Genomic DNA, 26,927 nt, shown 5'->3' on the forward strand with positions numbered 1-26,927 from the left:
ATGGCTATGAAAGTAGACAGCAGGTCCGGCGGGCTCCCCAACAGTGACTGCGACCTGGGCACAGCCAGGGAACATATCCAGGCGGTCACCCGAAACTACGTCACCCACCCCCGCGTCAGTGAGTATGAGCCCTAGCGGGTGAGGCTGGGGTGGGGAGCTGCTGAGACTCCAGCAGAAAAAGTCTTCTTGCCTCAGAAAAAGAAGAGGACTGATGCCAGGGGATAGCAAGAGGCTCTCGGTTCAGTGGGAACCGCTCTGTGGGGGCAGCCTGCATGGAGTCACCTCTGCAGGTGGAGGAGGGATGGAGGACCCAGCCCAGGCTGACCCAGAGGAGAGGACTGGGGGGAGGGGTTAGTTGTCATCATTGATCCTGCCTAAGACCCTAAGCCCCTAGAGAGAGAGCTCCAAATGCCCCCGAGAGAGTGCGCGCCCGTCTGTGCGCAGGCGCACACTCCTATGTAAGGAGTGTGCCCCAGAACCCTCAGCAGGAGGAAGTGTACGATGAAGTATAGTGGGGCTGACATGTGTGTCAATGTATGTGAGTGTTCTCAATATGAGGTGATAGTGTCCCTGTGTCCCGTGAGTCAAGGGCTGCGTGTTGTATGTGCCTTCTATGAGAGATGTGGGCCTGGAGGGGTGTGCACCCACTTTCTCTTGGAGGGGAGGAATCGTGCGAGTGTGTATGTATGCAAGTGTGCTTGTTAGGGTGCGGGTAGGTATGTCTGCATGTGCTTCGATGCAATGTGTATGTTCAAGGGGACAGCACAGGACAATGTCACGTATCTGAGTGTGGCAGTTTTTATGTGTGTACACAGGGCTAAGGGTGAGTGTCAGGTGTAGGAGCTTGTAAACGGGTGCTGGGGGGTACCCTTGTAACTTTCATGGAGGCACCCTGTGTGGCTAACTCCTGTGCTGGTTCTGTAGGGGTAGGACAAGTCCAGACGTCTGGGGAGGAGAACCTGTTAAGGTCCAGAGGACCAAAGGGAAACCCCCTTACAATTTCCTTCTCCAAGGTCACTCTCTCAGGCCTGGCAGTTCTCAGACAACACGTGCAGCTCACTGGAGTAAACCAGCCTGGCCCGCCCGCCCCTGTTAAAGCCTAGCCAGAGGTTCCTAACAGGGCGTGTGGGGTGAGTGAGAGGAAGAAAATCTGACACAGGAAACTCTTCTCCCTCCCTCCTCCTCCTCTGCAGCCATCCAGTCTAATGGAGGAGGTGGGGGGAACTTGAAAGGGCAACTGAGAGCTGAGCACAGAGGATGCAGGGTGGGGGGGGGTTGCAGTCAGCAGAGCCCCCAAGGTGTGAGGCTCCTGCTGAGGCCTGAGACAGGTGCTGAGGGTGGAACAAATTCCAGTAAAGGAGAAATGACAGTTCAGTGAGTTCAGTCCTCTTAAGGAGGCCCCACAGGCTCTGCCCTGTAGAGGTTCTGGGGGTAGATTCTCCCTAGGCCAAAGTTGTGGTCACCAAAGCTAAGAAACACACAGTGACTCAGTTCACCCTGGGTCCAGAGCTGGGAACTCCTTCCCATGAGATGACCTGCCACCCCTGCAGATCACCTGTCCCACACCTGAGGGCACAGGAGAGCTGCCATGCTGGGCAGGGTGTGGGGTCTAGACCCACAAACCCTGCTTTCCCTCTGAAACTTGCCCTTGTGAGTCCTGAAGATAAATGTCACCCTGCCTGACTCCTCCTCCAGGCAGGATTGCCCAGCCAGGAGCAGCCTCAAGCCAGTTTCCTCCTAACCACTTCTTTATTTACAATCAACATCCTGGAGGTTCTGACCCAGGATGGGACCTAGGGGTATCATGCCTCCATATTTATAGGCCTCCTGCAACAGTAGCTCCCACCCAGGCAAATGTGTTTATACCCCACAGTTAAAAACCAGAGCAAGTTCAGTGCAGGGACCCTTCGGGCTCTGCTCTGGCCATTGACGTCACTTTGCTGCAAACTGAGCATGCTCACAGGATGCACCCAGGACCAACCCCAGACACCTTCCCCAGCCATCCACACACCTTCCTACCCAGCAGCATCCCAGCACTCCTCAGCGTGCTTCTGCACCTGCAGTGTCTCCTGCTCCTGTCTGTTCTCCTTGGGTGACTAGGGGGTGCTCCTCCCTGTGGCGTGTGGACAGGCACAGGACCAGATAGGATCTGGAGACCCCTGGCAGGTTGGAGACAGGGTTGCTCACCCCTCTGCTTGCCTCCCCAGCCTGATCTCCTACCCTGGGACTCTAAGCACTCTCTCAGCCCTGAGACCGAGCCTAGAAAGAGGCTGGACTCAGAGGGCCAGGGAGGTGCAGCTTGAGAAGCCCTTTCCTTTCCAGGGGAGATGGACTCCTCACAACTGATTTCAGTACAGAGACTACAGGAAAGAATTGGCCAGAAAGGAGGAGCCAGGTAGAGTCTAGATGGGGAGCAAAACCAGCAGTATCCACCTTGGGAAAGAAGGGTCTCTTTGCTCCACAGCATTCAACTTGTTCCCCAAGAACCTTGGCTTCATTGGGGAGGAGGTGGCATGGAGCTTCACCTGGTCACTGGGGCAGAAGAGGCTAGGCTAGCCCAGGGGGCCAGCCTAGGCAAAGTTTTGGAAGGTTAGCAGCCTGGTTGGAGGGATGGAGCCTAATCAGGCCCTCCAGGGACTTGAGCACCAAGCCACTGGCTTTGCCTCCCTGCCTCAGTTTCCTTGGCAGAAAGGGGAGAAAGTTACATCTAGAGTCCCAAACAACAGGTTCCTGAGCTGATTCTAAGAATCCCCAGCTTCCAGCCTCTGCCCCCCTCCCCTAATCTTTCCAGCTGGGATCAGGGAGGAGGTGCAGGACCTGCTGCCCCAGGCTTGCCCCCACCCTGGCCTCACGCATGGGTGCCCGCCTCAGCCCTCTCCGGGGACGCTGCAGGTGTGGCTGGGCCGGCGCTAATTAGTGTGCCGGTCAGGATCCCTGCTGGGCCTTTGACGGGGAAGGCGGTAGGGAGGTGGGGGTAGGGAGCCGCTCCTCCAGCCTGCAGTCCAAAGTGCAGCCCAAAGTGTCAGCTAGGACAATGGAGAGGGTGGGCAGAGCAGCTGGAGGGAGTGTCTGCACAGTCTGGAAGGCCCTTTGAGGGAGTGCCCCTCAGGTCATCTGAACAGGCCCTCTGCCCACAACTCTGCAGCCCCCTTCCCTCTCCAGGGTCAAGGGGGACATCCCAGGGTTGTGTAGTGGCCATAATCCCCGAGGGCCACAAGATACTGCCTGAACCGTGGTGAAACCAGCTGAGTTTCTGGGTCTCAGTTTGCCTTCCTCGCAATGGACATAACCAGAGTATATACAAACCAGAGGCGTATACAAACAAGAGGTGTATACAAACAAGAAGCCTGTCACTCAGCTACCATTCAGTCTGTCTCAGGAGAGACACAGCCCCTGTAGGGGTCAGTCTGCAGTGCTATGGGTCTTCAGAAGGAGAGACCCAGTGAGCTGCAGTAGGTGGTTTTGGGCAAGACCTTGAAGGGTGTGAACAGCCCAGTGTGGAACCGAAATGGCATGTGAATGGGTTTTCTAAGGCTCCACGGAGCTGTGTCTCCATCCAGCCTCCCTAGGAATCTCACCTAGAGCCAGGTGTTGTGGCTGCTGAAGCCTGGGAAGATGACCTGTAGGTGAAGCTGGTGTGCTAAGATGGGGGACTCAGAGACCTCATGCTGTCCCCATGTGGCCTGGCATGATCTCCCACTCTAACTCCCAGAATAGAGTTGAGAAGTTGGCCTCCCAGAGGGTCCCTGCAGGCAGGCACTTAGCAGCAGCCCAGGCTCCTTCCAAGGACCCTCCCCTTAGGGAGGAGTGTGGATCCTCTAATCCCACATCCTCTGCCACCATTGTCCCTACCTCCCTTCCCAGGTTAACGGGGATTTCATGTGACAGAGGCTGTGAAGTAGGGGAGCCAGCTGTGAATGAAAGGAGGAAGTTGAAAGACCTGTCTCCTGAGGCCGTGGAATTGGAAATGATTCCCTGTGGCTTTCTGGCCCCGGGACCCTGCCCTGCCCCCATGCCTCCCTTGCTCCAGGCCCACCCACCCTGTGTCTTCCTACCCCAGGTCTGCAGTTTTCTTCCCCTCCCTCAGCCCTGTGGCAGGTCTAGTATTTACTCTATAAAGCCAGCAAAGCGCTGGCTTGTTCTGGACTTATAAACATACAGGCCTGTCCCCACGCCCCTGCCCATCCCCGCCTGACCCAGTTCATTTCCTCCTTCTGCTTCCACGTCCTGCCTCTGTTTCACTCTTTACCTAACAACCCTGGCAATTTAATCAAAATACCACACGAGCAAGAGTGTGTGTGGATGGCTGCATGGTGACTTTTTTTCCCTAATGTGGAGGGAGATGTCCCCACCTAGGAACCCTACCCTCCCTCTTTGAGGGGGTCTCTTTATGCCTACCCACCCCCTTAGCACATGCATCCTCTTTTTTTTTTTTTTTTTAATCTCTTCCATCTCCATCTTCACAGGAAGCAGACTGGAGCTAAAGGTACAGTCCCTCAGGATGGGCAATAGGACCCTCCTTTGGTCCAGGGGGCTGGGAAGGTAGGGAAGGTCACATGTTGGTTCTCATGTGGGACATGTGACGAAAAGCTAATGGAAACATAATTCATCCAACAAATATTTCCCAAGTATCTGCCATATACCTGGTGCTTTCCTGAGAGGTGGGATACAGCAGTGAGCACTGCAGAGGATGTCCCTGCTTTCTGGGAGTTGACATGGCCCTGAGCCCAGATGCAGGCCACTGCACTGCCTGTGTTCCCCCAAATCACCAAGTAAGGGGTTCTTTCTCACATCTGAGCTGTTCACCCCTGGCATATGTGCCCTTTCCCTAACTTCTGGGGTTGGGTAGATAGCTCCATTTGATCTGAGGGCTCAGCTCAAAAGGCCCATCCTGCAAAGCCCTAACCACTAGATCTGGCCCATCTCATGCACCCATCCTGTTCTTGCCCTTCCTAGCACCTACTGCAGTTGGTAATTGGGTTACATTCTCTCTGTCCCTTCTTTTAGATTGTAGGCTCCACAGCTGGCCTGGTACATCTGATAGGTGCCATAGAAATGCCTGGAGAGAGGGAGGGATTAGGGAAGAAGGAAGCAGATCACCTAGGGAAAGGGGAGTAGGAAGCGCCAAGCAGTGAAGTCTCCCAGAGGGAAGAATGTGTTAGCCAAAGAATCTGAGAAGCAACCCAGAGGTGGAACAAGGGGGCTGGGAAGAGGAGCATGCAATGCAGCCTCTCATGGAATGTGCTGGATCACTTTGAATGCAGGATCTAGAGGCCTAGGAGAAGCCTAGAGAGAAGGCAGCCCTGGAAGCCAGAGTAGAGAAGCTTGAGAGGCACGGAAGGGGGAAGAACCATTGGATGACTGGAAGCCATGCTTGTATGAGCAGGAGCTGGAGAAGGATTGGGGCTGAGGGTGGGAGATACCAGAGCTTGTTTGAAGGAAAGACTGTCAGGTGCCAGCGGTGGGGGGTTGGCACTAGCCCTGCACGGCAGGATTTGTTGTCTCCAGGGCCTGGTGCAGGGGAGAGACCTGCCTAGGATGGAGGGTGGGCCCTCCTTCGTGGGAAGAAGTGAGGGCAGCCAGATGCAGTGGGTCTCTAGGCAGGTCTGAGGACAGGGAGCAAAAGGGTGCTGCCCTGGGCCAACCAAAGGGGGGGGGCAGAGAACTTTCCTTCTCGCACTCTCCTTGAGACTGGAGTTTTGCAAACAGTGCTGACATTGGAGGATCTATGTAAAGATCTCTACAAGCCTTGCCTTGCCCCGTGGTCGGTGGGTCTCCTGGTCTACACCTTGGTGAAAGGAGCTTTCAGACAAAAATAAGGGATTTGACTCAGAAACCCAGAATGGGGAGGGAGTAGGTGAGGGGCTACTGGATTCTCTCGGGCAATAGGTGGGTTGGGGCCACCTAGTTTGCCCAGGAGCATGCCTGTAAGAGGGCTATGCGACCCAGGGCTGATGGGAAGCACAAGGGGTTGGGAGGAGTTCAGCCCTGGCTCTGCCTCAAACCTGCTTTGCGACTCTGACTCTGCGCCTTCCTTCTGGGCTCCATTTTTCTCTGAGGTCTGCAACCTGTGAGCAACCCAGCACCCCACCCATCTTGCCAAGCCAAGTTCTCCGTCTCAAGTTGTGTCATTGGTGCCACACAAGAGTCCCAGGGTAGGACCGTGGTACCCCTTTGCTATGGACAGTACTGACCCAAAGTCCCTGGGCTAGCCCCTGGCAGAACCAAAGCTTTTCACTGGAGTTGGGAAAGGTTTCCTGATGTCTAACAGAACCCCACCTTCTAAGCTGAGCCCATTCCCCCTCCATGGTCCTCTGCAGCTGCTAGGTCTGGGGGCATTTCTCTTCTTCTTCCCCCTAGCCCTCTGAGCACCCAGCGAGCCAGGGGAGTCCAAGAACCACCCCGGCAGGGCCTCACCAGGGCCTGTGAGAGCAGGGGCTCTGTTCTGTTTCTCTCAGCAAAGCTTCTCCCCCCACCCCCCACAGTGCTCAACCAGTGTGGGGTGAACAGAAGGAAATGTGGCCTGGTGAGGGGCAGAGGAGGGCACTTCTCAACCACAGCTGGGGGCCAGAAGCCTTTGGAAAATGTTGTGAGTCAGAGAGGAGGGAGCGGGTGAGGTGGGGGTTGAGGCCAGAGGGGAAGCCCATCAGGGAGGATAAGGGTCTCCTCCCCAGGACCAGGGAAGACTCTGAGGCCTCTGCCCTCCCCCAGTCTCCTGCAGGTGTCCGAGGCAGCGGAGGCCCCGCGGGCAGGGGCATGACCCTTACAGCAATGGTGGCTGGCCCTGTCACAGCTAATGACCCTGATGGCCCAGGCTGGGGAGGAGGTGGGGGGTGTTTAGACGGAGGGAAGGCGAGGATTCTCTCTCTCTCTCTCTCTCTCTCTCTCTCTCTCTCTCTCTCTCTCTGTATGTGTGTGTGCTGTGTCATGGAGGCCAAGCATGTGTTAGGGGGAGTCTGGAGGTGAGAGCCTTACCACCTGCCTTTCCCCCAGCCTACAGGACGGTGTGCAGCGTCAATGGGCCCCTGGTAGTGCTGGACCAGGTCAAGGTAAGGTTCTTCTGCCTCTTCCCTGACCCCATGGCCATACCTCAGGAATCCCTTTCCCCTCACTGGATATCTTCTAAATTGCCCTTCCCCTGGATGACCCTGTCATCCACTTCTGCACTCCCCTACTCGTGTCCCCAGGCACCCAAAGTTTTTCATCCCTGCCCTGTCAGTGGAGATTGTAAAAAGCACCAATACCTCTCAGAGGCCGGGCTCCATGGGCCTTGGGAAACCTGGTTCTACCACTGATACCCTGGCAGCGCCCCCCCACCCCTGCCTGCTGAGCCTCATTTCTGCATCTGTAGAACAGTGGTGCCAGACTTCCTCAAAGATGGGACTCTCCCCACATGAGACTTCCATGGGGAAGTGCAGGATTTGCCGTCAACTCCTCCTACCATTTCTCAGGAGCTTGATGGCTTCCAAAGTCCTTTAAACAATTACAGTGTCAGAACCAGCCATGTGGGTGGGGAGTGAAGTGGGACCCACAGGAGGCAAATGAGATGTAAGTAAGCTCTTCTGCATCTCCTGGGAAACTAGGAACCGGCGGACACTGGCAGTACTTGTGAGTTGCCGTGTTGGAGACTGTTGAGTGTTGAAGAGTCCTGCAGAGATTCAAGATCACTCTGCTGTCCTCACTGCTCTAGCCAGTTCTGGTCCTCCAGCCTCCCACCCATTCCGAGCTGAACAAACTAGAAACCCGAGTGCATCCTTGACCCCTTCTGTCCTGAACAGCACCCATCCAGGCATTGGGTCATGATCTGGTCACATGTCTCCTCCCTGCGTCCCCCCCCCCTCCAGCCCCCAGTTCCCTCCTATTGGGTATGCATTAACCCTTAACTCCAAGAGCCCAATAGAACACTTGTCCCAAGGACATAGTAATGTTAAGCATTTGTTTAAAGGAAAGGTGAGTAAACTAATGAGATGAACAAATGAATGTTAGCATGACTAGATAAAGACCTGTCAAAACCTGAGCCACTTAATACTAATCAAATCAGAATTACTCGAATAACGATTCTAGAGATAGATGTTGCTGCTTGATCTATTGTAGAAGGGATGCCCTGGGAGGAAGTATGACGAGGTAGTTAAGTGTATGTACACTGGCTTGGAAGAGTAAGACTTATTTGTAAGTTTTGGTTTTTATCATTTTAAATATTTTTATTATTTCAATTATAACCAGGAGCACAATAGCACAATTTAGTGTTTATAACCAAACTTCTGTAATAACAATAATAATTTTAAAAAACAAAGATAATTCTGATTTTTTGTTGATGTTGTTGTCGAAAACAAAAAATAACATTTGATTTGTTTTCCTTCCTTCCTCCCCTCCCCCCCCCCCCGCCCTTTCTTTCTCTAAAGTACTGGAGATTGAACTCAAAGGTGCTCTACCACTGAGCCACATCTCTAATTCTTTTAAAAAATTTTATTTTGAGTCTCACTAAGTTGCCCAGGCTGGTCCCATACTTGCAATTCTCCTGCCTCAGCCTTCCTAGAAGCTGGGATTACAGGTGTACACCCTTGATTTGCATTTTTTACTTTTATTTTTATTTTGATACTGGGATTAAACCCAGGGGAATTTAACCACTGAGCCACATCCCCAGCCCTTTTTAAATTTTGAAGACAGATTTTGCTAAGTTGCTGAGTCTGGCTTTGAACTTGCAATCCTCCTGCCTCACCCTCTCCAGCCACTGGGATTACAGGTGTGCACTATCATACTGACTTTGATTTGCTTTTTTTTTTTTAAATAATTGGCATATAATTCTTGTACTTATTTTTTGAGGTACACTATTATAATTCAATATATATATATGTACAATGTACAATAATCAGATCAGCATAATTAGCACTTCCATCTCCTCAAACATTACTGATCAATTTATTGAGAACCTTCAAACTCTTCTTCTCTAGCTGTTCTGAAATGTGTTAATTAAGACTTCTCATGTTTGATCCCAGCTTAATTCCACTCTTTTCTACCAGTTCCTTATGAATCCTGGAGCCACAGCTTTAGCACCAACTTGTTGGAAATACAGATTCTTGAGCTCTACCTCAGACTGACAGGGTCAGAGTCTTTGGGGTGGAGTCCCAAGTTTGCTCTCACAAACCCTCCAGGTTTGAGAACCATCTATCCAGGACTATAAATTCCTGTTCCCTCATCTATTAAATAATGACAGTGAGGAGTAAATCAGAAAAATTATCCTCCTTGAGAACAGTCAGCAATAGCTCTTCCTATTAGCAATGATAATAAGCCTGATCAAACAGTTGTGCGATCCCCTGTCCCCCACCCCATCCCACCACACTCTCCTGCCACACTCTTGGTCTATAGGGGACCCAGAAAAGTACAGAGATTCAGCACCTAGCAGACGTCCATTTCTCAATTCCCCCCTACTAGGAAACCAGAGCTAGATCCCCAGACCTATGGCTCTGTGATTACTGGATGCATCTGTAACTCTGACAGAGCGAACTAACTAGGTGGTGCATGTACCTGGAAAGCCTTCAGCTAATAGAGGGAGGACAAGAATCGGTAGTCTACAGTCTCCTAAGTCCTGGAGAAGGGGAAGGCACTCCTATACACTGCTCCCGCTGCCGGCCCCTCTTTCTTTTACAGCCTGACTTGGGCAAAATTCCACTATTCTGTCTCTACATCGCCACCTACTGCCTATATCGACACACAATCAATTACTCTTGTTTTCCATTCTTAACAAATGGAAAAACATGTTGGGGAAGAATCCGAGTAGATCAGAGGCTCTTAGCCCAGGAAATAAGATACCTAAAATTGTATGTAAACAATTGAAGGTATATTTGCATGTGCCGATGTGTTTTTCTGGAGGGAGTTTCTACTATTTTCATCTGATTTCCCAGAGTTTGTTAACTTGAAAAGGCTTAGTCTCTGATTTGAAGATTGTAAAACTGACCCTCCTAGATCATGAAACATCCACGTTCCCAGCCCTGATCTCACAAAAGCACACTCACACACACCCATATTCACACTCTCAGTAGTTCACACAATCGCATACTAACACACATTCACACTCTCAAACCCACACACCAGTCACTGCAAGCATTGAGGAAGTATCTGGATATCTGACATCCACCTGCTTGGAGCTATTCTAGAGATTCACGAGGGCAGCGGTTCTCATACTTGAACATACATTAGACTCCCCTGCAGGGCTTGCTCATAGACAGGTTCTGGGCTCCACACAAAGTTCTGATGCAGTAGATCTGTGTCGGGGCCCAAGAATTCGCATTTCTAACAAGTTCCCAGATGATGTTCATGCTGCTGCTCTGGAGACCACACTTTAAGAGCCACTGGTCTGGAGAATCTCCCAACTCTTCTGTTCTGGGGTTCAAATCCATCCTTCCTTGACACTTGGAGTAAACACTCACCTGATCCACCAAACTTGATCCCAGACATCTCTATCTACTTTCAAAAGATTGCAACAGCCCTGAAGCCCATTTCCAGAGAGGAGGTCCCACATTGTCCTTGCCATTGTTGTCGGGAGGGGCCTTGGAGGACAGAACTCCCTTGCAGGAATCCTAGCAGACTAGTTTCGGAACTTCCCAGTCTTCGACATGTACATAGCAGCAATAATGGGCATGGCCCCTTGCTGATTGAGGACTCAGTTGACTCTCCAGCAAAGGGGATGGGTCGCACTGAATTATCCCCACTCCCTGAAATCCTCTTAGAAGTCAACAGTGAGAGTTGATAGGATCAGGCTTGCTCAATATGCAGCTGGGAAATAGGGTTCCTTGGTGTATAAGCTGCTGCACCCTGCAGTTCTCCCCTGCACCCTCCATTCTAACTAGTTATGAGACCCTCGCCCTCCTTAACAAACACTCCCTGCCCACCACACAGGGTTTGGAATTCTCTTCCCAAAGGTTTCCAGCGAATATTCCTCATACCAGGCATGTCCTTGTCCGGCCATGATCCTTGATATTTAGAGTTCTCTTCTCTGATCTCATCCTTCAGGGACACACAATTCACAACTATCCCCTCCACTTTCCTCTCCCCACTCCCCCTCACTCTCATAAACCCGCACAAAAAAATTATCAATTTTTTATTACCCCACTCCCGACTTTATTGGGCCAGTTGCCTGAATTTGGACCCATTCTGACCTGTCCTCTAACCAATAATTTTTCCCCTGAAGTCAACAACCCACCATCACCACCAATGATGTGACAAGTAAGGATGCCAATGGCCACTTCTGGGAAATGGCCAGGCACAGGGCCTACACCGAGTGCAAGGGAAAAGAAGTCAGGGCTTGAACTTCGGAACTCACTTACCAGGCTCTTGCTGCCCTTGCTCTTGAGCTCCCTCTTGCGGCTGAGAACCCAAGACGGCTGAGTACCAGCGGCTCTTACCACAGGGATTATTCTCTTAGGGTGGGTCTCCCCTCCAGGGATCCCACTCTATGGGTTAGGGAAAGAACAACATTGCCAGGGTTCAATCACTGATACCAAAAAAGAGAAAAAATAGATAAATTTGTATTGTTTGCTCACAACTTCTGAATTTCTTATTAAAGATGCCTCTCATCTGTCTTTGAATTATTCAGGAAGAAAAGAAAGTTTCTTGTAAAAATTTAAAATGTGTTTTGTCTTTATATTTAAATTTTGTTTATGTATTTGCGTTTATGATGAGGTCTTCTTCTAAATAGATACCCAGTTATGTAATTTCCCTCCGTGAATAAATATACTACATTTATTCTATCATAGTCCTGGAAACCTGAGATCTGTTTCTGGACTTTCTAGCCCATTATCTGCCTCACATTAATTCACTGTTTGTCTTCAGCAGATTTATAGCAAGTTTTTTTTTTAAATAGCAGGTTTTAATATCTGGCAAGGCAAATCCTCTATCTCTGATCTTTTCCATAACTATTTTTGGCTCTTCTTAAATGTTTGCATAAACTTTAAGATCATTTTATTAAATTCCAAAAGAAACAATAATCCACGGGATGGCCTTAATTTATATGCTTTTAAAAGAATATTTTTTTTCTTTTTTTTATTGTTGGTTGTTCAAAACATTACATAGTTCTTGATATATCATATTTCACACTTTGATTCAAGTGGGTTATGAACTCCCATTTTTACCCCGTATACAGATTACAGAATCACATCAGTTACACTTCCATTGATTTATATATTGCCATACTAGTGTCTGTTGTATTCTGCTGCCTTTCCTATCCTTTACTATCCCCCCTCCCCTCCCCTCCCCTCCCCTCTTCTCTCTCTACCCCCTCTACTGCAGTTCATATCTCCCCCTTGTATTATTTTTCCCTTTCCCCTCGCTTCCTCTTGTAGGTAATTTTGTATAACCCTGAGGGTCTCCTTCCATTTCCATGCAATTTCCCTTCTCCCTCCCTTTCCCTCCCAAGAATCAATATCTTTATGACAGTAAGTCATTATTATGTTGTTTTGTGGGATTTTTTTGTACTTTTTACATTTATTACCAGATATTTTATGTGTTTTCATTTTAGTGCAGATGGGATGTTTTTCTCTACTGCCTCTTCTCACTGGTTATGATTGGAATAGAATAAAAAGATTGATTTTTATACATTTATTGTGTTTGTAACCAAGTTCTTTTATGGGACCTAGTAATTGTGTGTATGTGTGTGTTTTAATCAGAGCCTCTTGGGTTTTTCTAGGTTTGCAATATCATCTGCAAATAAGGGAGTTTTATCTCATTTTATATAAGCATACTTTTTTGCAGGGAGGGTACCAGGGATTGGACTCAGGGGCACTCGACTACTGACCCACACCCCAGCCCTATTTTGTATTATCTTTAGGGTCTCACAGAGTAACTTAGTGCCTCACTCTTGCTGAGGCTGGCTTTGAACTTTCCATCCTTCTGCCTCAGCCTCCTGAGCCACTGGGATTACAGATGTGCGCCACTGCACCCAGCATAAGCATACTTAATATATATGTGTATGTAAGTATGTGTATATATATATATATATATATATATATATATATATATATATTGTAAGATGGATACAATACCTTTATTTAACTTATTTATTTTATTTGGTGCTGAGGATCGAACCCAGGGCTTCACACAAGCGAGGCAAGCGCTCTACCACTGAGCCACAACCCCAGCCCCATGAGTATACTTTTATTTTGAAACAATTTTAGTTTTATGCAAAAATTAAAAGAATATATCCATATATTCAATTATTAACATTTTATTCCATTTGCTCTGTGTGTCTGTGAATATGTGTGTGTATATAGTTTTTTTCTTGAATTTTAACTTTTTGAGATGGAGGTGGGTATCACTAAGTTGCCCAGCTGGCTTCAGAGTTGAGACCCTCCTGCCTCAGTCTCCAGAGTAGCTGGGTTTACGGGTGCATCACAGTGCCTGGCTTTTTTGAATCTCTTGAGGGTAAATTATGCCCAAATACAATGTGTGTATTTCCAAAGAATAAAGCTATTCTCTTATATAACCATAATAGTAGTTATCAGCTTCAAAAATTCATGCTGATATAATACTTTAATCTATTATCCATAATCCATTTTATCAGCTGACCTAATAAGGTCTTCTATAATTTTTTCCCCTCTAATATGAGATCCAGCCTAGGGTCATGTATTGCATTTAAGCATCGTGTCTATTTAGCTTTCTATAATCTGGATCATTTCCACAGCCTTTCTTTAACATTTTTAAAGAATATAGCCCCATATCTCCACTACCCTTAAAAAATAGAATATTCTCCATTTATATTCATTATTATATTTAAATTTTTTGTTTCATTGAGTAAAATAAGATTTCTTTAAAAAAAAGTACCAGGTAACAACAGTGACATGGTTATCTCTGTTAATGATTTTTATTGGAAATGAAAATGGCTTCAGCATTTCATAAGGCTGTTGAGGTTGGTTTTCATAGTGTTCAAGTCGTTGCCTCTCATTCCTGTTTTACATAAAGTTATACAAGAAACAGCTGTCTTAGAATTGTATCAAAAGGGTTTCTGTTCCTGTTTACAAAATCCCAATTCGTTTTCCTTTATTTACTTATTTGGTACTGGGAATTGAACTCAGAAATGCTCTATCACTAAGTTCCATCCCCAGACCTTTTTATTTTTTGAGACAGGGTCTTGCTAGGTTCCTGAAGCTGGCCTCAAACTTGTGATCCTCCTGCCTTAGCCTAAGTCACTGGGATTACAGGTGTGAGCTACCATGCTTAGCTTCAGGGTTTTTCTTTTAATTTTTGTAGACAATTTCTACTATGAATTATGTTGTCTATCATTGACAAATGCACTGATGATGATGCTCAAGCCTTTCATTCTTGGAATAAACCCAGCTTGTTCATGCTGGTTTATTTATTTGATACACTGCTTGATTGGACTAATAGTTTAATTAGTATTTCTGCATCCATGTTAATTAGAGAAATTGGTCAATGATTCTCTTTTGGTACTGTCTTCATTGGATTGCCATGTCGCAGAGTTTCCCATTAGATAGTTCTGTTTTCTTCTAATCATCATTCATCTTTTTTTCCTGTTCTTGCTTTGGTTTTATTCTTCCTGGCCATTGCTCCAGCCCACTACTGGGTGGAAGGATGACAGTAGGTGTTTTTGTTTTGCTCCTCGTTTTAAAGGGAATAGTCTATCCATCAAATCACTGAGTAGCTATTTCCTATAAGTTTTTCAAACAATATTCATTTGGGGATTAAGAAAATTCCCTTTTATTCACTGTTTTCAAACAGCTATTTTATTCTTTGCTTTTTGTTCATAATTATTAAACTTTTCATTTATAATTATTAAAAATTTGACAGTTTTTAAACTTTTTCCAAAATGTTCTTAATAATCATAGTTTTTCATCTTTTACTCCATTAGTAAGATGAACTACATTAACAGATTTTCTAATATTAGACTAACCTTGAATTCTGGAATAATCCTAATTTGTTATCTGTTTGTGTATGTGCGTATGTGTTCATTTTTTTTGGAAGAGGTACCAGGGATTGAACTCAGGGGCACTCAACCACTGAGCCATATCCCCAGTCCTTTTTTGCATTTTATTTAGAGATAGGGTCTCACTGAATTGCTTAGTGTCTTTCCATTGTTGAGGCTGACTTTGAACTCTCAATCCTCCTGCCTCAGCCTCCTGAGCCTCTGGGATTACAGGCATGCACCACCATACTCAGCTCATTTTTTTAAAAAAATTATTATGATTTTGGTTTGTAATTTGGTCTTTTTTTGTACACTGCTGGACTTGGTTTGATAATATTTAGTTTCAGATTTGGGCATTCATATTCATGAAGGAGATTGCCTACAATTTTCTTATAATTATTTTATTTTGGTATCAAGATTATGCTTGCCTCTAAAAATGAATTGTTATAATTCACTGGTATAACCATCTGAGACAGGTGTTTTTTTCATAGGAACACTTTAAACTATTTATTCAATATTTTAAAAATTATAGGATCACTTGGGCACAGAGGAACATGTCTGTAATCCCAGTGACTTGGGACATTGAGGCAGGAGGATCAAATTTGATGCCAGCCTCAGCAACTTAGACCTTAGGAACTTAGTAAGATCCTGTATCAAAATAAAAAGAGCTGGGGATGGAGATCAGTGGTAGAACACCATTGGGTTCAGTCCCTAGTATTCCCCCCATACACACACACCTAGCGTGACCCCAAAATGATCATTTTATGTGGTACTGGGGATTGAAGTACTTTATTACTGAGCTCCAGCCCTTTTTATTTTGTTTTGAGGCAGGCTCTAACCAAGTGGCCCAGGCTAGCCTTGAACCTGGGATTCTCTTGCCTCAGCCTCCTGCAATTACAGACATGTGCCACCCTGCCTGGCTTTTTATTCATTTTTATTTGGCTTTGATTTGAGTTGTGATCTTTTGGGACTTCACTCATTGAGTCTAAATTTTTAAATATGTTACATGAAGTTTTTCAAAATTCCTTTTATTATCTCTTTCATATTATCAGCATAGCTGGTTATAATTTTTTTTTAATTTCAACAATTATTTATTTATTTGTGGCTTTTCTTTTTTCTTAATCAGTTTTGGGGAGAGGGTTACTGGGTATTGAACCCAGAGGAGTTTAACCACTGAACCACATCCCCAGACTTTTGTATCTTTTTATTTTGAGACAGGGCCTCACTAAATTGCTGTTACTGACCCCTTGAATTCGCTATCCTCCTGCCTCAGCCTCCCTAGTCGCTGGGATTACAGGTGGGTGTCACCGTGCCCTGCTCCATCAGTCAATTTTATTAGACTTTTCAAAGAACCAATTTGGCTTTCCTGTTCTTCCTTATTACATGTTTGTTTTATTATTTTAATAATTTATTTCAATAATTTAATAATTTTTATTATTTTAATAATTTCTGCCCTTTTATTATTTCTTCTACTTCTTATGGGGTTTTAATGCTGTTTTTGTTGTTGTTTGTTTGCTTTTTGGTACTGGGGAATGAACCCAGGGGCACTGAATCACATCTCCATCCTTTTTTATTTTTTGTTTTGATAGAGTCTCACAAAATTGCTGAGGCTGGTCTTGAACTTAAGTTCCTCCTGCCTCAGCCTCCCTATTCACTGGATTTACAGATGTGTGCCACTGCTGGCTCATGTTGCCTATTTTAGGTTTCTTCAACCTTGTTTCTTTTCTAATAAAAACCCTTAAAATTTCAAATGCCTCACATGTATGCTGAAGCATAATTTTCTTTTTTAATATTTTTTTTAGTTGTAGATGGACATAATATCTTTATTTATTTATTTTTTATGTGGTGCTGAGGATCGAACCCTGTTCCTTACACGTGCAAGGCAGGTGCTCTACCACTGAGCTACAGCCCCAGCCCCATAATTTTCATTATTGTGCATTACCAAATATTTTCTAATTCTGATCAGATCCTCTATACTTAGAATGCTTTTATTTTCAAACAGATAAGGTTTTTCTATTTTTTGTTACCAATTTCTAACCTATATTGATTAGGGTCAGAGAACATGGTTCAGCTTCCTTGTAGTCTATAGATCCTGGCATGACGTGATATCCTTTCCATTCTTTTTTAGATAATCTGTCACTTTGGTTTTGATTTTGCAAGAATTTAGAAAAGCACTTTAATTTCATAGAATATTAGCAAATGGTGCAGGGTATTATCTTTCTACCATTGCTTTTCTTGGATTAAGGTTATGGTTCACTTCCTGAATTAAATCAGCCACATGGGAGGTGAGGTGGGGGTTCCTGGGACGCAGCGCTCACTCCATGTCCTCCTCTGGACTGGAGGTGCAGATACAGGACTTGGCTCTTTTGGTACACGGAGGACCTGTGTGAATGTGGAGGGTGTACTCCTCCAGCCAGCTTCCCTGGCCAAGCTTCTGACCCTCCCTAGACATGGGAAAGCCTGGAACCCTGTGGTCCCCAGCATATACAGAGACAGCAGAGCTTGGGGACTCCCTAGGGCAGATCTCTAACTGTGTCCCTGAGAGACAGCCCAATGGAGTTTTAAAAATTGAGTTTTCATTTACATAGAATAAACTTCACTCTTTTAAAGAGAATTCAGGTCTTTTAATATATCATATTTTGTTTGGTTCATTTATTGATGGATATTTGGATTATTTCCACTTTTTTATGAATATGAAAGAAACTACTCCCCCCACAACCGTACCAGGGATTGAACCCAGGGACATTAACCACTTAGCCACATCCCCAGCCCTTATTGAAAAAAAAAAATTATTTAGAGACAGGGTCTCACTGAGTTGCTTAGTGTCTTGCTAAATTGCTGAGGTTGGCTTTGAACCCACAATCCTTCTACCTTAGCCTCCTGAGCCTCTGGAATTATAGGTATGTGCCACTACACCCAGCTATGAATAAAACTTTTATGAACATTCATCTACAAGTTTTTATTTGGACGTATGTTTTCATTTCTCCTGTATATACATAGGAGTGAAATTACTGGGGCCACATGATAATTCTATCTGTGTTTAACTTTTTTTTTTGTGTGTGTGTGTGTGTGTGGTGCTGGGGATCAAACCCAGGTCCTTGTTCATGTTGGCAAGCACTCTCTCACTGAGCTATAATTACAGCCCTGTGTTGAACCTTTTGAAGATGTGAAGAAATCATAACATTTATTATCTGATGGTTAGGAGAAGGGAATCTGGAATCATAACATTTATTATCTGCCTTTTTGATGTTAGCCATCCTGGTGGGTATGAAGTAGTACCTCACTGTGGCTTTGGTTTTTCATCTCCCTAATGACTAAAGCTGTTGAGTATCATGTATTTATTGTCCATTTGTATATTTTCTCCTTTGATCAAATTATTTTCACTGCGTGTTCTACTTTAGATATTATGGAAATTAGCCCTGATTTTTTAAATTCTTAAAGTCCTGATTCATACATGTGACTCATAATCACTGCTAGGAAAAGATGGCCCTAGGTAGGTATATAGGTCCTGGAAACAGGGTCTTTTCTGGTGCCTGAGCACAGGGAAGCACTTTGCCATTGTTTCCCATTAGTCTACAGAGGCAGAAACACTGCCTTCCAGCCATGGGTGGCCACAATAGCTACTCCATTTTATTGAGCGTTTAAAGGTGCCAGGGTAACAAATTTGCAGAATATTGCCTCATTTCCTGCCCACAGCAGCCCTATGAAGTATGACTATTATCACCCTCATTGATAAGAAAAACTAAGGCTCATGACTTAATGACTTAAGTACTTAATGAGTCACTTAATTAGGTAACTTCCAGAAGGTTCCAAAGCTATTAAGCTTCAGAGTTTCGATTCTAACCTGGTCTTCTGACTCTGGATTCCCTTCTCCTAACCATCAGGTATACTCCCTCCCAGAGAGAATCCAGATGTCCACTTCCCAGTCCCTCAAGTTCGTTTCCATGAGTGTCTGGCCATAATAGTGCAGACAGCAGCTTGAGACTGGACCAAGGAGGGATGGGCGAGGTAGCAGGGACTTTCCCTTGTCTCATGTTGCTCTGGGCTGCTCTCCTCCCCTGCCAGTTCGCCCAGTATGCTGAGATAGTCAACTTCACCCTCCCAGATGGGACTCAGAGGAGTGGCCAAGTGCTTGAAGTGGCTGGGACCAAGGCCATTGTACAGGTAAGTGGGCTCGGAGAGTCAATGAATGAACTGACAAAGCTCCCACACTATCTGACCAGCTGTGAAGCAGGCAATGGTCTATTCGCCTGAGAACACCCTGACCAGAGCAGAGCATTCTAGGAGGGTCTGAAGTGGGAAGCCCCAGTCTCTCCTGGTTAGAGTAACTACCTTTTGTCCCATAGGTGTTTGAAGGGACCTCCGGGATCGATTCCCAGAAGACCACCTGCGAGTTCACAGGGGACATCCTGCGGACTCCAGTGTCAGAGGACATGCTGGGTGAGGGATGGGGATGGGGCAGGGGTGGGTGCCCCTCTACCCTCCCAACCCAGCTTCTCCGACCAAACCCTTAGTGCCTGGCTTTGACATTGCCTGTTTACATATCTGCCTTCCCATGAGCTCTTGGAGGCCAGAGGTTGTATTTTCTCTGTTCTGACCTTGTCTCAGGGCCCAACATACAGCAAATAATCAATGATGAGGAAAGCAGGACCCTGCTTGAGGTCAGGCTGAAAGAGACTGCTAAGCCCTGCATATCCCCTAACGCTCTCTCAACATCTGCCACACCTGGCTTGGTTTTCCCCTTATCCAGCCCTGAAGCCCCTCAACTAGAGTCATTGTGCTGGGCCAAGGCCTTGCTTTCTGGGATAAATGAGAGCTGACAGGGAGGGGGCCATGGGCAGTGGAGGTGGGGGATAGGAGGGGTGTGTGTGAGGCTGAGAGCTGAGGCTGGCCCCAACATCCTCCTCCACCACTTGCCTACTCTCAGGTCGGGTTTTCAATGGCTCAGGCAAGCCCATTGACAAAGGGCCAGTGGTCATGGCGGAGGACTTTCTGGACATCAATGGTGAGTGAGTGGAGGCTTTGGATATCTTTTAGGACCCAGTCTCTGACATCTTCCCACTTCCGGCCACCATTTCTGCCACCTTGTCCTGGAAGTTCTGTCCGGACACAGGCCAGAGCCACTGACCAGCACTTTCCCAGGGCCAGGCAGATTAGGTGTGATGTGAGAGCATCAAAGGCCTCTCGTTCCCAAGTCAGCCACCAAATCCAAATGCTGTCCTCAGCACTCTGTGCCCCAGCCCCTATTACAGTGGTGCACACCTGTAATCCCTGCAGCTCGGAGGCTGAGGCAGGAGGATCACAAGTTCAGAGTCCACCTCAGCAGTTTGGTGAGGCTCTAAGCAATTCAGTGAGACCCTGTGGCTCAGTGGTTAAGCACCCCTGGGTTCAATCCCCCCCCCCAAAAAAACTGAAGTGCCATCATCATTGCATAGTGTTCCACATCCTCCCAGACCATCCCTCTTCTGCCCTCAGTTCCCTGTCCCCAATCCTCAGAGCTAGGGCCACTGCAGCAAATCCAGCCCTCCAAGGCTGTCACATAGTCAAGTGGAGGCTTTTCCCAACTCCTGCAACCCTAACCCATCAGTTTATTGAGGGAGTCATGGAGGCCCACGGAGGACGGTAGCTTGTCTGAGGCCACACAGCAAGCCAGTGGCAGAGCACAGAACGCACATCTGCTCCTACAGGGGTCTCAGATTGCCCTCAGGTCCCTGCACAAGAGCCATAGGTGGTGAGGAGGGTTCTATCTCAGGCCAAGGGGTCCTCAGGCTGAGTTCCTACCACCTGCTTCTAATGCACCAGGGCAGTGCTGTCCAAGGTAGCACTGGGCCTGTGGTTGTTTAAACCTGAACCAAACCATATTTTATGTATGCAATAGCCTCATGTGGCTGGGGACACCCTGAGCAGCGCAGCCAGAGCACAGTTCTGTCTTCACAGAGAGCGCTGTTAAACTGTACTGTTCTAGAGTCTGGGCATGAGTGGGGAGGGCAAAAGCTGAAAACCCTGTTCCCTCCCAGGCCAGCCCATCAATCCCCATGACCGTATCTACCCTGAGGAGATGATTCAGACGGGCATTTCTCCCATTGACGTCATGAACAGCATTGCCCGTGGTCAGAAGATCCCCATCTTCTCAGCAGCCGGGCTCCCCCACAATGAGGTGAGGCCTGCAGAGGCAGCAGCAGCCTTGAAGACCGGTGGGCCCCAAGCAGGTCTTCAAGGCTGCCCTGAGTCAGAGAGGCCCTCACCGCTTGAAAGAGCCCACTTGTAGCTCCCAGTGTGAAAAGCCCTGCCTGGCTGAGCTCCCAGCCTCTGCCTGCTTGTCCTTGTACTAGTCTTTCCCAGATCACACCTACTTCACTGCCACCACCAGGTATGAACAGCCAGTTCTCCCAGAGTAGTTGGTGTGACAAGGTTTCTAGACATTTTCCCCCACCCTTCCTGAATTCCTGAATGTGCCTAAGTTTGCCCTCAAAATGATCTGGTGATCAGACCACATAAATGCCCTCACTCTTACACACACACACACACACACACACACACACACACACACCCTGGTTTGAGAGTTAGGATCCAATAGCCCCCCACACAGAAGGCCTGGGGCAACTCTGTGCCCAGATCATTCCAGCAGGCTGAGGGGGGGTCTAGGGGCTCTGAAAGGCCCAACTTCCTTCTGACAAGTGGTTCAAACCCATGCTAAGGCTGTTGCTCTTTGGAACTGTTCATTACTCTGTCTGTCCTGCTCCTGACGACAGGCTCTCTCAGTTCTCTAGTGGTCACCGAACAGCCCCCTCCCCAAGAAAACTGTAGGACCCAGGACAGAGCCTTCACCTCTCTGGGCTTGGACACTTGCTAGCAAAGGCCCTGACGGGAGGACAGATTGAAAAATCTCTCCATCCATCCTCCTTGGTGGTGCCCAGGGGGGCAGGTGCTGGGCTCTGGCCCTGACAGCCTCCCTCCCCTCCCAACCCATTCTGCCTCAGATTGCTGCCCAGATCTGCCGCCAGGCTGGGCTGGTGAAGAAATCCAAGGCAGTGCTGGATTATGATGATGACAACTTCGCCATCGTCTTTGCAGCCATGGGGGTAAGAGAGGCGGGGCAGATTTGTCCCTTAGAAGCTGTGAACAGGCAGCCCTGGATCCCTTGGTCTCTGAAACAGCCTAGTCTTCCGGGGGAGGCACAGTCCCTCTTCTTGAGAAGCTGTCAGAGTCTGGGCCAGTCTGGTGGGAAAGGCAAGAGTGTGACTCAAGGGGCGAAGGTGGGCTCAGTGACCAGAGCAGTGTGTCCCTTCAGACATCTTGAAGGCCACAGCAGCTCTAAGATGGCCCAGAGTGGCTTGGAGAAGGAAGCCAGGGAACTCAGGGAGAAAAGACAGCTCAGGAAGGGGATACCAGGGAGTCCTCAGGGGGCCCAAGGGGAGGAAAGGGAGTTGGGCAGGGCAGCTGGCCGAGAGAGGGGCAGGATGGCATTGAGCTCTGAAGAAGTCTGAAATTCTCTGGGAGGGTATCTGATGAGGCCTTCTCAAGCCCCAGGGCCACCCCTGTGACTATGCACCTTTACCCCCAGCAACTGTTAACCAGTCAGTTCACAGGCTTTCCTCAGAAAGGAGGGGCCAGGCGCTGCTCTCAGGCTACCGCCCTCCCTGCTCTATGTCCAGGTGAACATGGAGACAGCCAGGTTCTTCAAGTCCGACTTTGAGCAGAATGGAAGCATGGGGAACGTCTGCCTCTTCCTGAACTTGGCCAACGACCCCACGTGAGCCCTCCCCATGTCCAGGGAGAAGACCCTGTTTCCTTCCAAGACTCAGGATACCAGCAGGGCTCAGGGCATTCCAGAGCACAGCCATGGGACCGAGCTAGGAAAATAATCCCTGGAGGTGCAGTTGGAGAAACTGAGGCCTGGGAAGAGCTAGGGATAGCCCACCAAGAGTCCCTGGGAGCCAGCTAGGACCCCACCTGCCACCTGAAGTCCCTCTGCTCTTCCCACAACCTGCAACCAGCCACTATCCTAAGTCAGGGCCCTTCACCCTTGACTCACTTCCACACTCACCACTAAAGAAATCGTTTCCCTAAGTCTCTCTCTTTTTTTTAAATTGCTATTTTGAAAGTTTAGAAAATAAGACTTAAAATATGGGGTCAAGTGGATAAAAACTCTTATAAGATATCCTGGATGTTGAGGGGGTCCCCAAACTAAGGAACAGAAGGCTGTGATAACATTACCAAGGGGGATACCCAGCTCAAGGGTACTGAGCAGTGCTCTAAGTGGAAAGGGCAGGCAGCATGTGGACCTCGCACACCAGTGTGCTCAGGGACAGGAGAGGCACAATGAGTAAAGTGACAATCCTAAAGACACAAAGCAAGTGCTCTATCTAAGACACAAAGCAGGTGCCCTGAGGTGAGAAGGAACAGGCACTTGTGCCCCCACCCCACCCACGGGAGATACCCCAGAGCCCTTCACCTTCAGACCAGAGCAGACAAGTCTGCTGTCTTCTCACCCAACACTCACCCCTGCTTGGAATCTCCTACCTACCCACCCTCCTGGTCTCAGCCTCCGTCTCCTCCCCTCCCGTGGATAGCAGGTGAAGGGGTGAGGACTTGGTGGTAAGTGCTCGCTCCCAGGAATATGGTCCTGACTGGGGGCTGGGGTAGGGGCTCATCTTATCCATGCCCCAGTTACTGTACACAAGCCAGCTTCCCACTGTACCTTGTACTCAGCCCTGGGGTATGTGGGGCACAGGCCTGGGCCTTCAGGCTCTCTAAATACCAACCATGCCTGCCTCCAGGATTGAGCGGATTATCACCCCACGTCTGGCACTGACCACCGCTGAGTTCCTCGCCTACCAGTGTGAGAAGCACGTGCTGGTCATACTGACTGACATGAGTTCCTACGCGGAGGCCTTGAGAGAGGTGAGCTGACCATCAAGGGGTGTCATCCCTGCCTTGCCCTAGGCTTGACCCCCTGGAATCAAGGGATCATCCTAAAAGTAAGAAGGGAACTCTCAACCCAGGCCTGCCATCCTCATGTGTGCCCCAGGGCTCAACTGCAGCCTGGCCTTTTCTCTCCCACCTTCCATTCCATTCCTCACAAAGTCACTGAAGCTTCTACCCATCTTCCTTGTTTCAGCCTCTTGCCTCCTTTCTTATCCGGACACCCATGGATCTTGCAGGTCTCAGCTGCCAGAGAGGAAGTGCCTGGGCGCAGAGGTTTCCCTGGATACATGTACACAGACCTGGCCACCATTTATGAGCGAGCTGGCCGTGTGGAGGGCCGGGGTGGATCCATCACACAGATCCCCATCCTCACCATGCCCAATGATGGTAGCCTCCTCAAGCCCCCAGAGATCCCTTTCCTCCCTTTCCCACCTGGACTCTTACAAATCCCATGCTGCTTTGCACAGATGTGCAGTAACTCTGCTCCTCCACCAGGGCCGAAGCTGTCCTTTCATAAGGGAAACAGAACCTAGGTGACCCCTGGGTGGGTGGAGACCACACCCCCATTCACACTGAGACCAGTGCATTTTCTTGTAGATATCACCCACCCTATCCCAGACCTGACAGGCTTCATCACAGAAGGACAGATCTATGTGGACAGACAGCTGCATAATAGACAGGTACTTGCTGCCTCCCTCCCCACTTTGGCTCTCACTCCAAAAGACCTGGAAGAACAGATGTCCACTACCTCCTCTGTATGAACGAAGCTGACCCAATCAGGAGACATGCACCCAGGGAGGCCTGTGTCGGCCACAGCCTGGGTAGAATCCAGCCCACCTGGCCTGTGGGAACTTGAGAAAATATCCCTTCAGAGTCTGGGTGTACTGGGCAAGAGTGGGGAGGGCAGGGAAAAGCTGGAAACCCTGAACAGGACTTCACCACGGATGGAACCCAGGGTCTCCTGCATGCTGGGTAAGTATCCTACCTCTGAGTTACATCCCCAGCCCCAGGTCTTCTCTTCTGTGATATGGGAACAATAATACTCATTACACTGATGCATTGAGAAGCATAAAACAAGTCAGCATATGAGAAGTATCTGGCAGATAGTAGACAATAAATAAATACCAATTATTTTCCCTTTCCAGTTTTTTGCTTTGCTGAGTAAAAACACCAGGTGTCTGATACAGATAGAATGTGAATAATGGGCTTTTTATGAACTTAAGGTCACGTCTTCTTCCTCCCTCACCGACCTGTCTAAAACCACGTGTGTAGTCACCTGCCCTACAATATATGCGACATAAGAGGGTCAGGGTGTGACCGCTGACTTCTCTGTGGATGAATGAGGACGAGTCTCCTGAACCCGGGGAGGTGAGACAAGCAGCTTGGTGGGCCCTGCTGTCTGCCACTCGCTTCCTCTGCTCCCCCAGATCTATCCCCCCATCAACGTGCTCCCTTCCCTGTCGCGACTGATGAAGTCCGCCATCGGGGAGGGCATGACGAGAAAGGACCACGGGGATGTCTCCAACCAGTTGGTAAGAAGGAGAGGGCCAGGGGCTGTTGGGTAATCTAGTTTCAGAAACTGGAGATTTGAGCTCCATCTGGACCGACAGGCTTTTCCCCTGGTAAAATTCCTTCGCAAAAAGGGAATCCCAAGGGCAGCCAGGTCTGGGGCCATCGGGCTTTGGTGGGAAGTCCGCGAAGCCGCCACCGCCTCTGCTTCTCCTCCAGTACGCCTGCTACGCCATCGGGAAGGACGTGCAGGCCATGAAGGCAGTGGTGGGGGAGGAGGCCCTCACCTCCGAGGACCTGCTGTACCTGGAATTCCTGCAGAAGTTCGAGAAGAACTTCATCAACCAGGGTGAGGCGCGTGGCGGGCGCGGAAGCAGAACCTCTCCACCCTCCTTCCGCCCCATACACACAGCCTCACGCTCCTGCTCGGTCCCTAGGACCCTACGAGAACCGATCCGTGTTCGAGTCGCTAGACCTGGGCTGGAAACTGCTGCGCATCTTCCCCAAGGAGATGCTGAAGCGCATCCCGCAGAACGTGATCGACGAGTTCTACTCCCGCGAGGGGGCGCCGCAGGACACGGTGTCCGACACTGCGCTCTAGCCCGGACCGAGCCTGGCGCAGCTGCACGGTCCAGTTACCCCTGTCCTACGTGCCCGTGGTTGGCCACCTTTCCCCACTCGTCATCTCCCTCCCGCCATATCCCTCTCCGACGTTCCCCCCGCTGCCCGCAGTACCCGAACTCACCACTTCCGCGCCCACCTTCAGACCCCTATAGGCTATGGGGGCTCCCCAAACTCTGTCTTCCTAGACTTCAGCACTGGGAAAGACCTCAAAGGAAAGCCCATGTCCTACTGGATTTTTATTTTAAATGAGTTTTTGCTGTGATCGTGCTGCTGCTGCTGGCGACCTAACCCAGGCCCTTGGGCATGCTAAGCAGCAGTTCTACCACTGAGCTACACCCCCAGCCCTGAATTTTTATTTTAAAAGCCCCAAGAGAGAAGTAACAAAGATGAATTATCTTAGGTGAAAACAAGATTGACAAGAAAATTTGGTAATTGTTGAAGGTGCAAGTGATGGATGCATGAAGTTCCTTATACTAATCTCTCTTCTAAAAGGGGAGGGGGGTGGAAGAGGAGGAAGGGAAGGAAGGAGAGAAAGGAAAAGAACAGAGAAAGAAAAAAAGCTGCATTCGTGTCTCAACAGCTGACAATAGAATACCTCTCAGGGATGTATTTGTCCTTGTTAAGAGGTATCTTCTGTGTTTGGCTTTTAATAGTTCTGCCCTAGAGAAACTGGGGAGGAATTTGGTTTGCTGCAGACAGGAAGGGAAAAGAGTCCTTAGGGAGATAGCCCGACAGATATGACAGACAGCCCGTGCAGAAGGTTGGGAAAGACCCCTAAAATCAAGAAATTGGCGAAGAGCATCCCAAAATTCAGGATGCCTGAGGCATCCTTGGAAATGACCTGCTCTTCTGTGATGTCCTATCCTCCTGTCTCTCTACCCCATCTACAAGAAAGTCATGAATAATTCTTTAAAAAGCTTTGACTGGCTGGGTGCACACGTCTGTAATCCCA

At 48.4% G+C, this 26,927-nt stretch overlaps 1 protein-coding gene across 1 annotated transcript; it reads left to right on the forward strand.

Annotated features, from left to right (window-relative positions):
- Atp6v1b1 (ATPase H+ transporting V1 subunit B1) lies at nucleotides 1-25,952 on the forward strand. Its single transcript, XM_076833523.2, has 14 exons — nucleotides 1-118; nucleotides 6,994-7,049; nucleotides 18,980-19,078; nucleotides 19,261-19,354; nucleotides 19,842-19,919; nucleotides 20,932-21,071; nucleotides 21,895-21,996; nucleotides 22,570-22,667; nucleotides 23,695-23,818; nucleotides 24,079-24,229; nucleotides 24,440-24,522; nucleotides 25,270-25,374; nucleotides 25,571-25,700; nucleotides 25,789-25,952. Exons 1-14 carry the CDS (start codon nucleotides 1-3, stop codon nucleotides 25,950-25,952), a joined length of 1,542 nt encoding a protein of 513 aa, XP_076689638.2.
- Nucleotides 25,953-26,927: the final 975 nt, after the last annotated feature.

Source organism: Callospermophilus lateralis, chromosome 14, assembly GCF_048772815.1.
Source record: "Callospermophilus lateralis isolate mCalLat2 chromosome 14, mCalLat2.hap1, whole genome shotgun sequence".
Taxonomy (NCBI): Eukaryota; Metazoa; Chordata; class Mammalia; order Rodentia; family Sciuridae; genus Callospermophilus; species Callospermophilus lateralis.

Coding starts and splice junctions, on each gene's coding strand:
- Atp6v1b1 (XM_076833523.2), top strand. CDS start 1: ATGGCTATGAAAGTAGACAGCAGGTCCGGCGGGCTCCCCAACAGTGAC. Junction 21,072..21,894: donor CCGGGCTCCCCCACAATGAG/GTGAGGCCTGCA, acceptor ATTCTGCCTCAG/ATTGCTGCCCAGATCTGCCG. Junction 21,997..22,569: donor TCGTCTTTGCAGCCATGGGG/GTAAGAGAGGCG, acceptor CTCTATGTCCAG/GTGAACATGGAGACAGCCAG.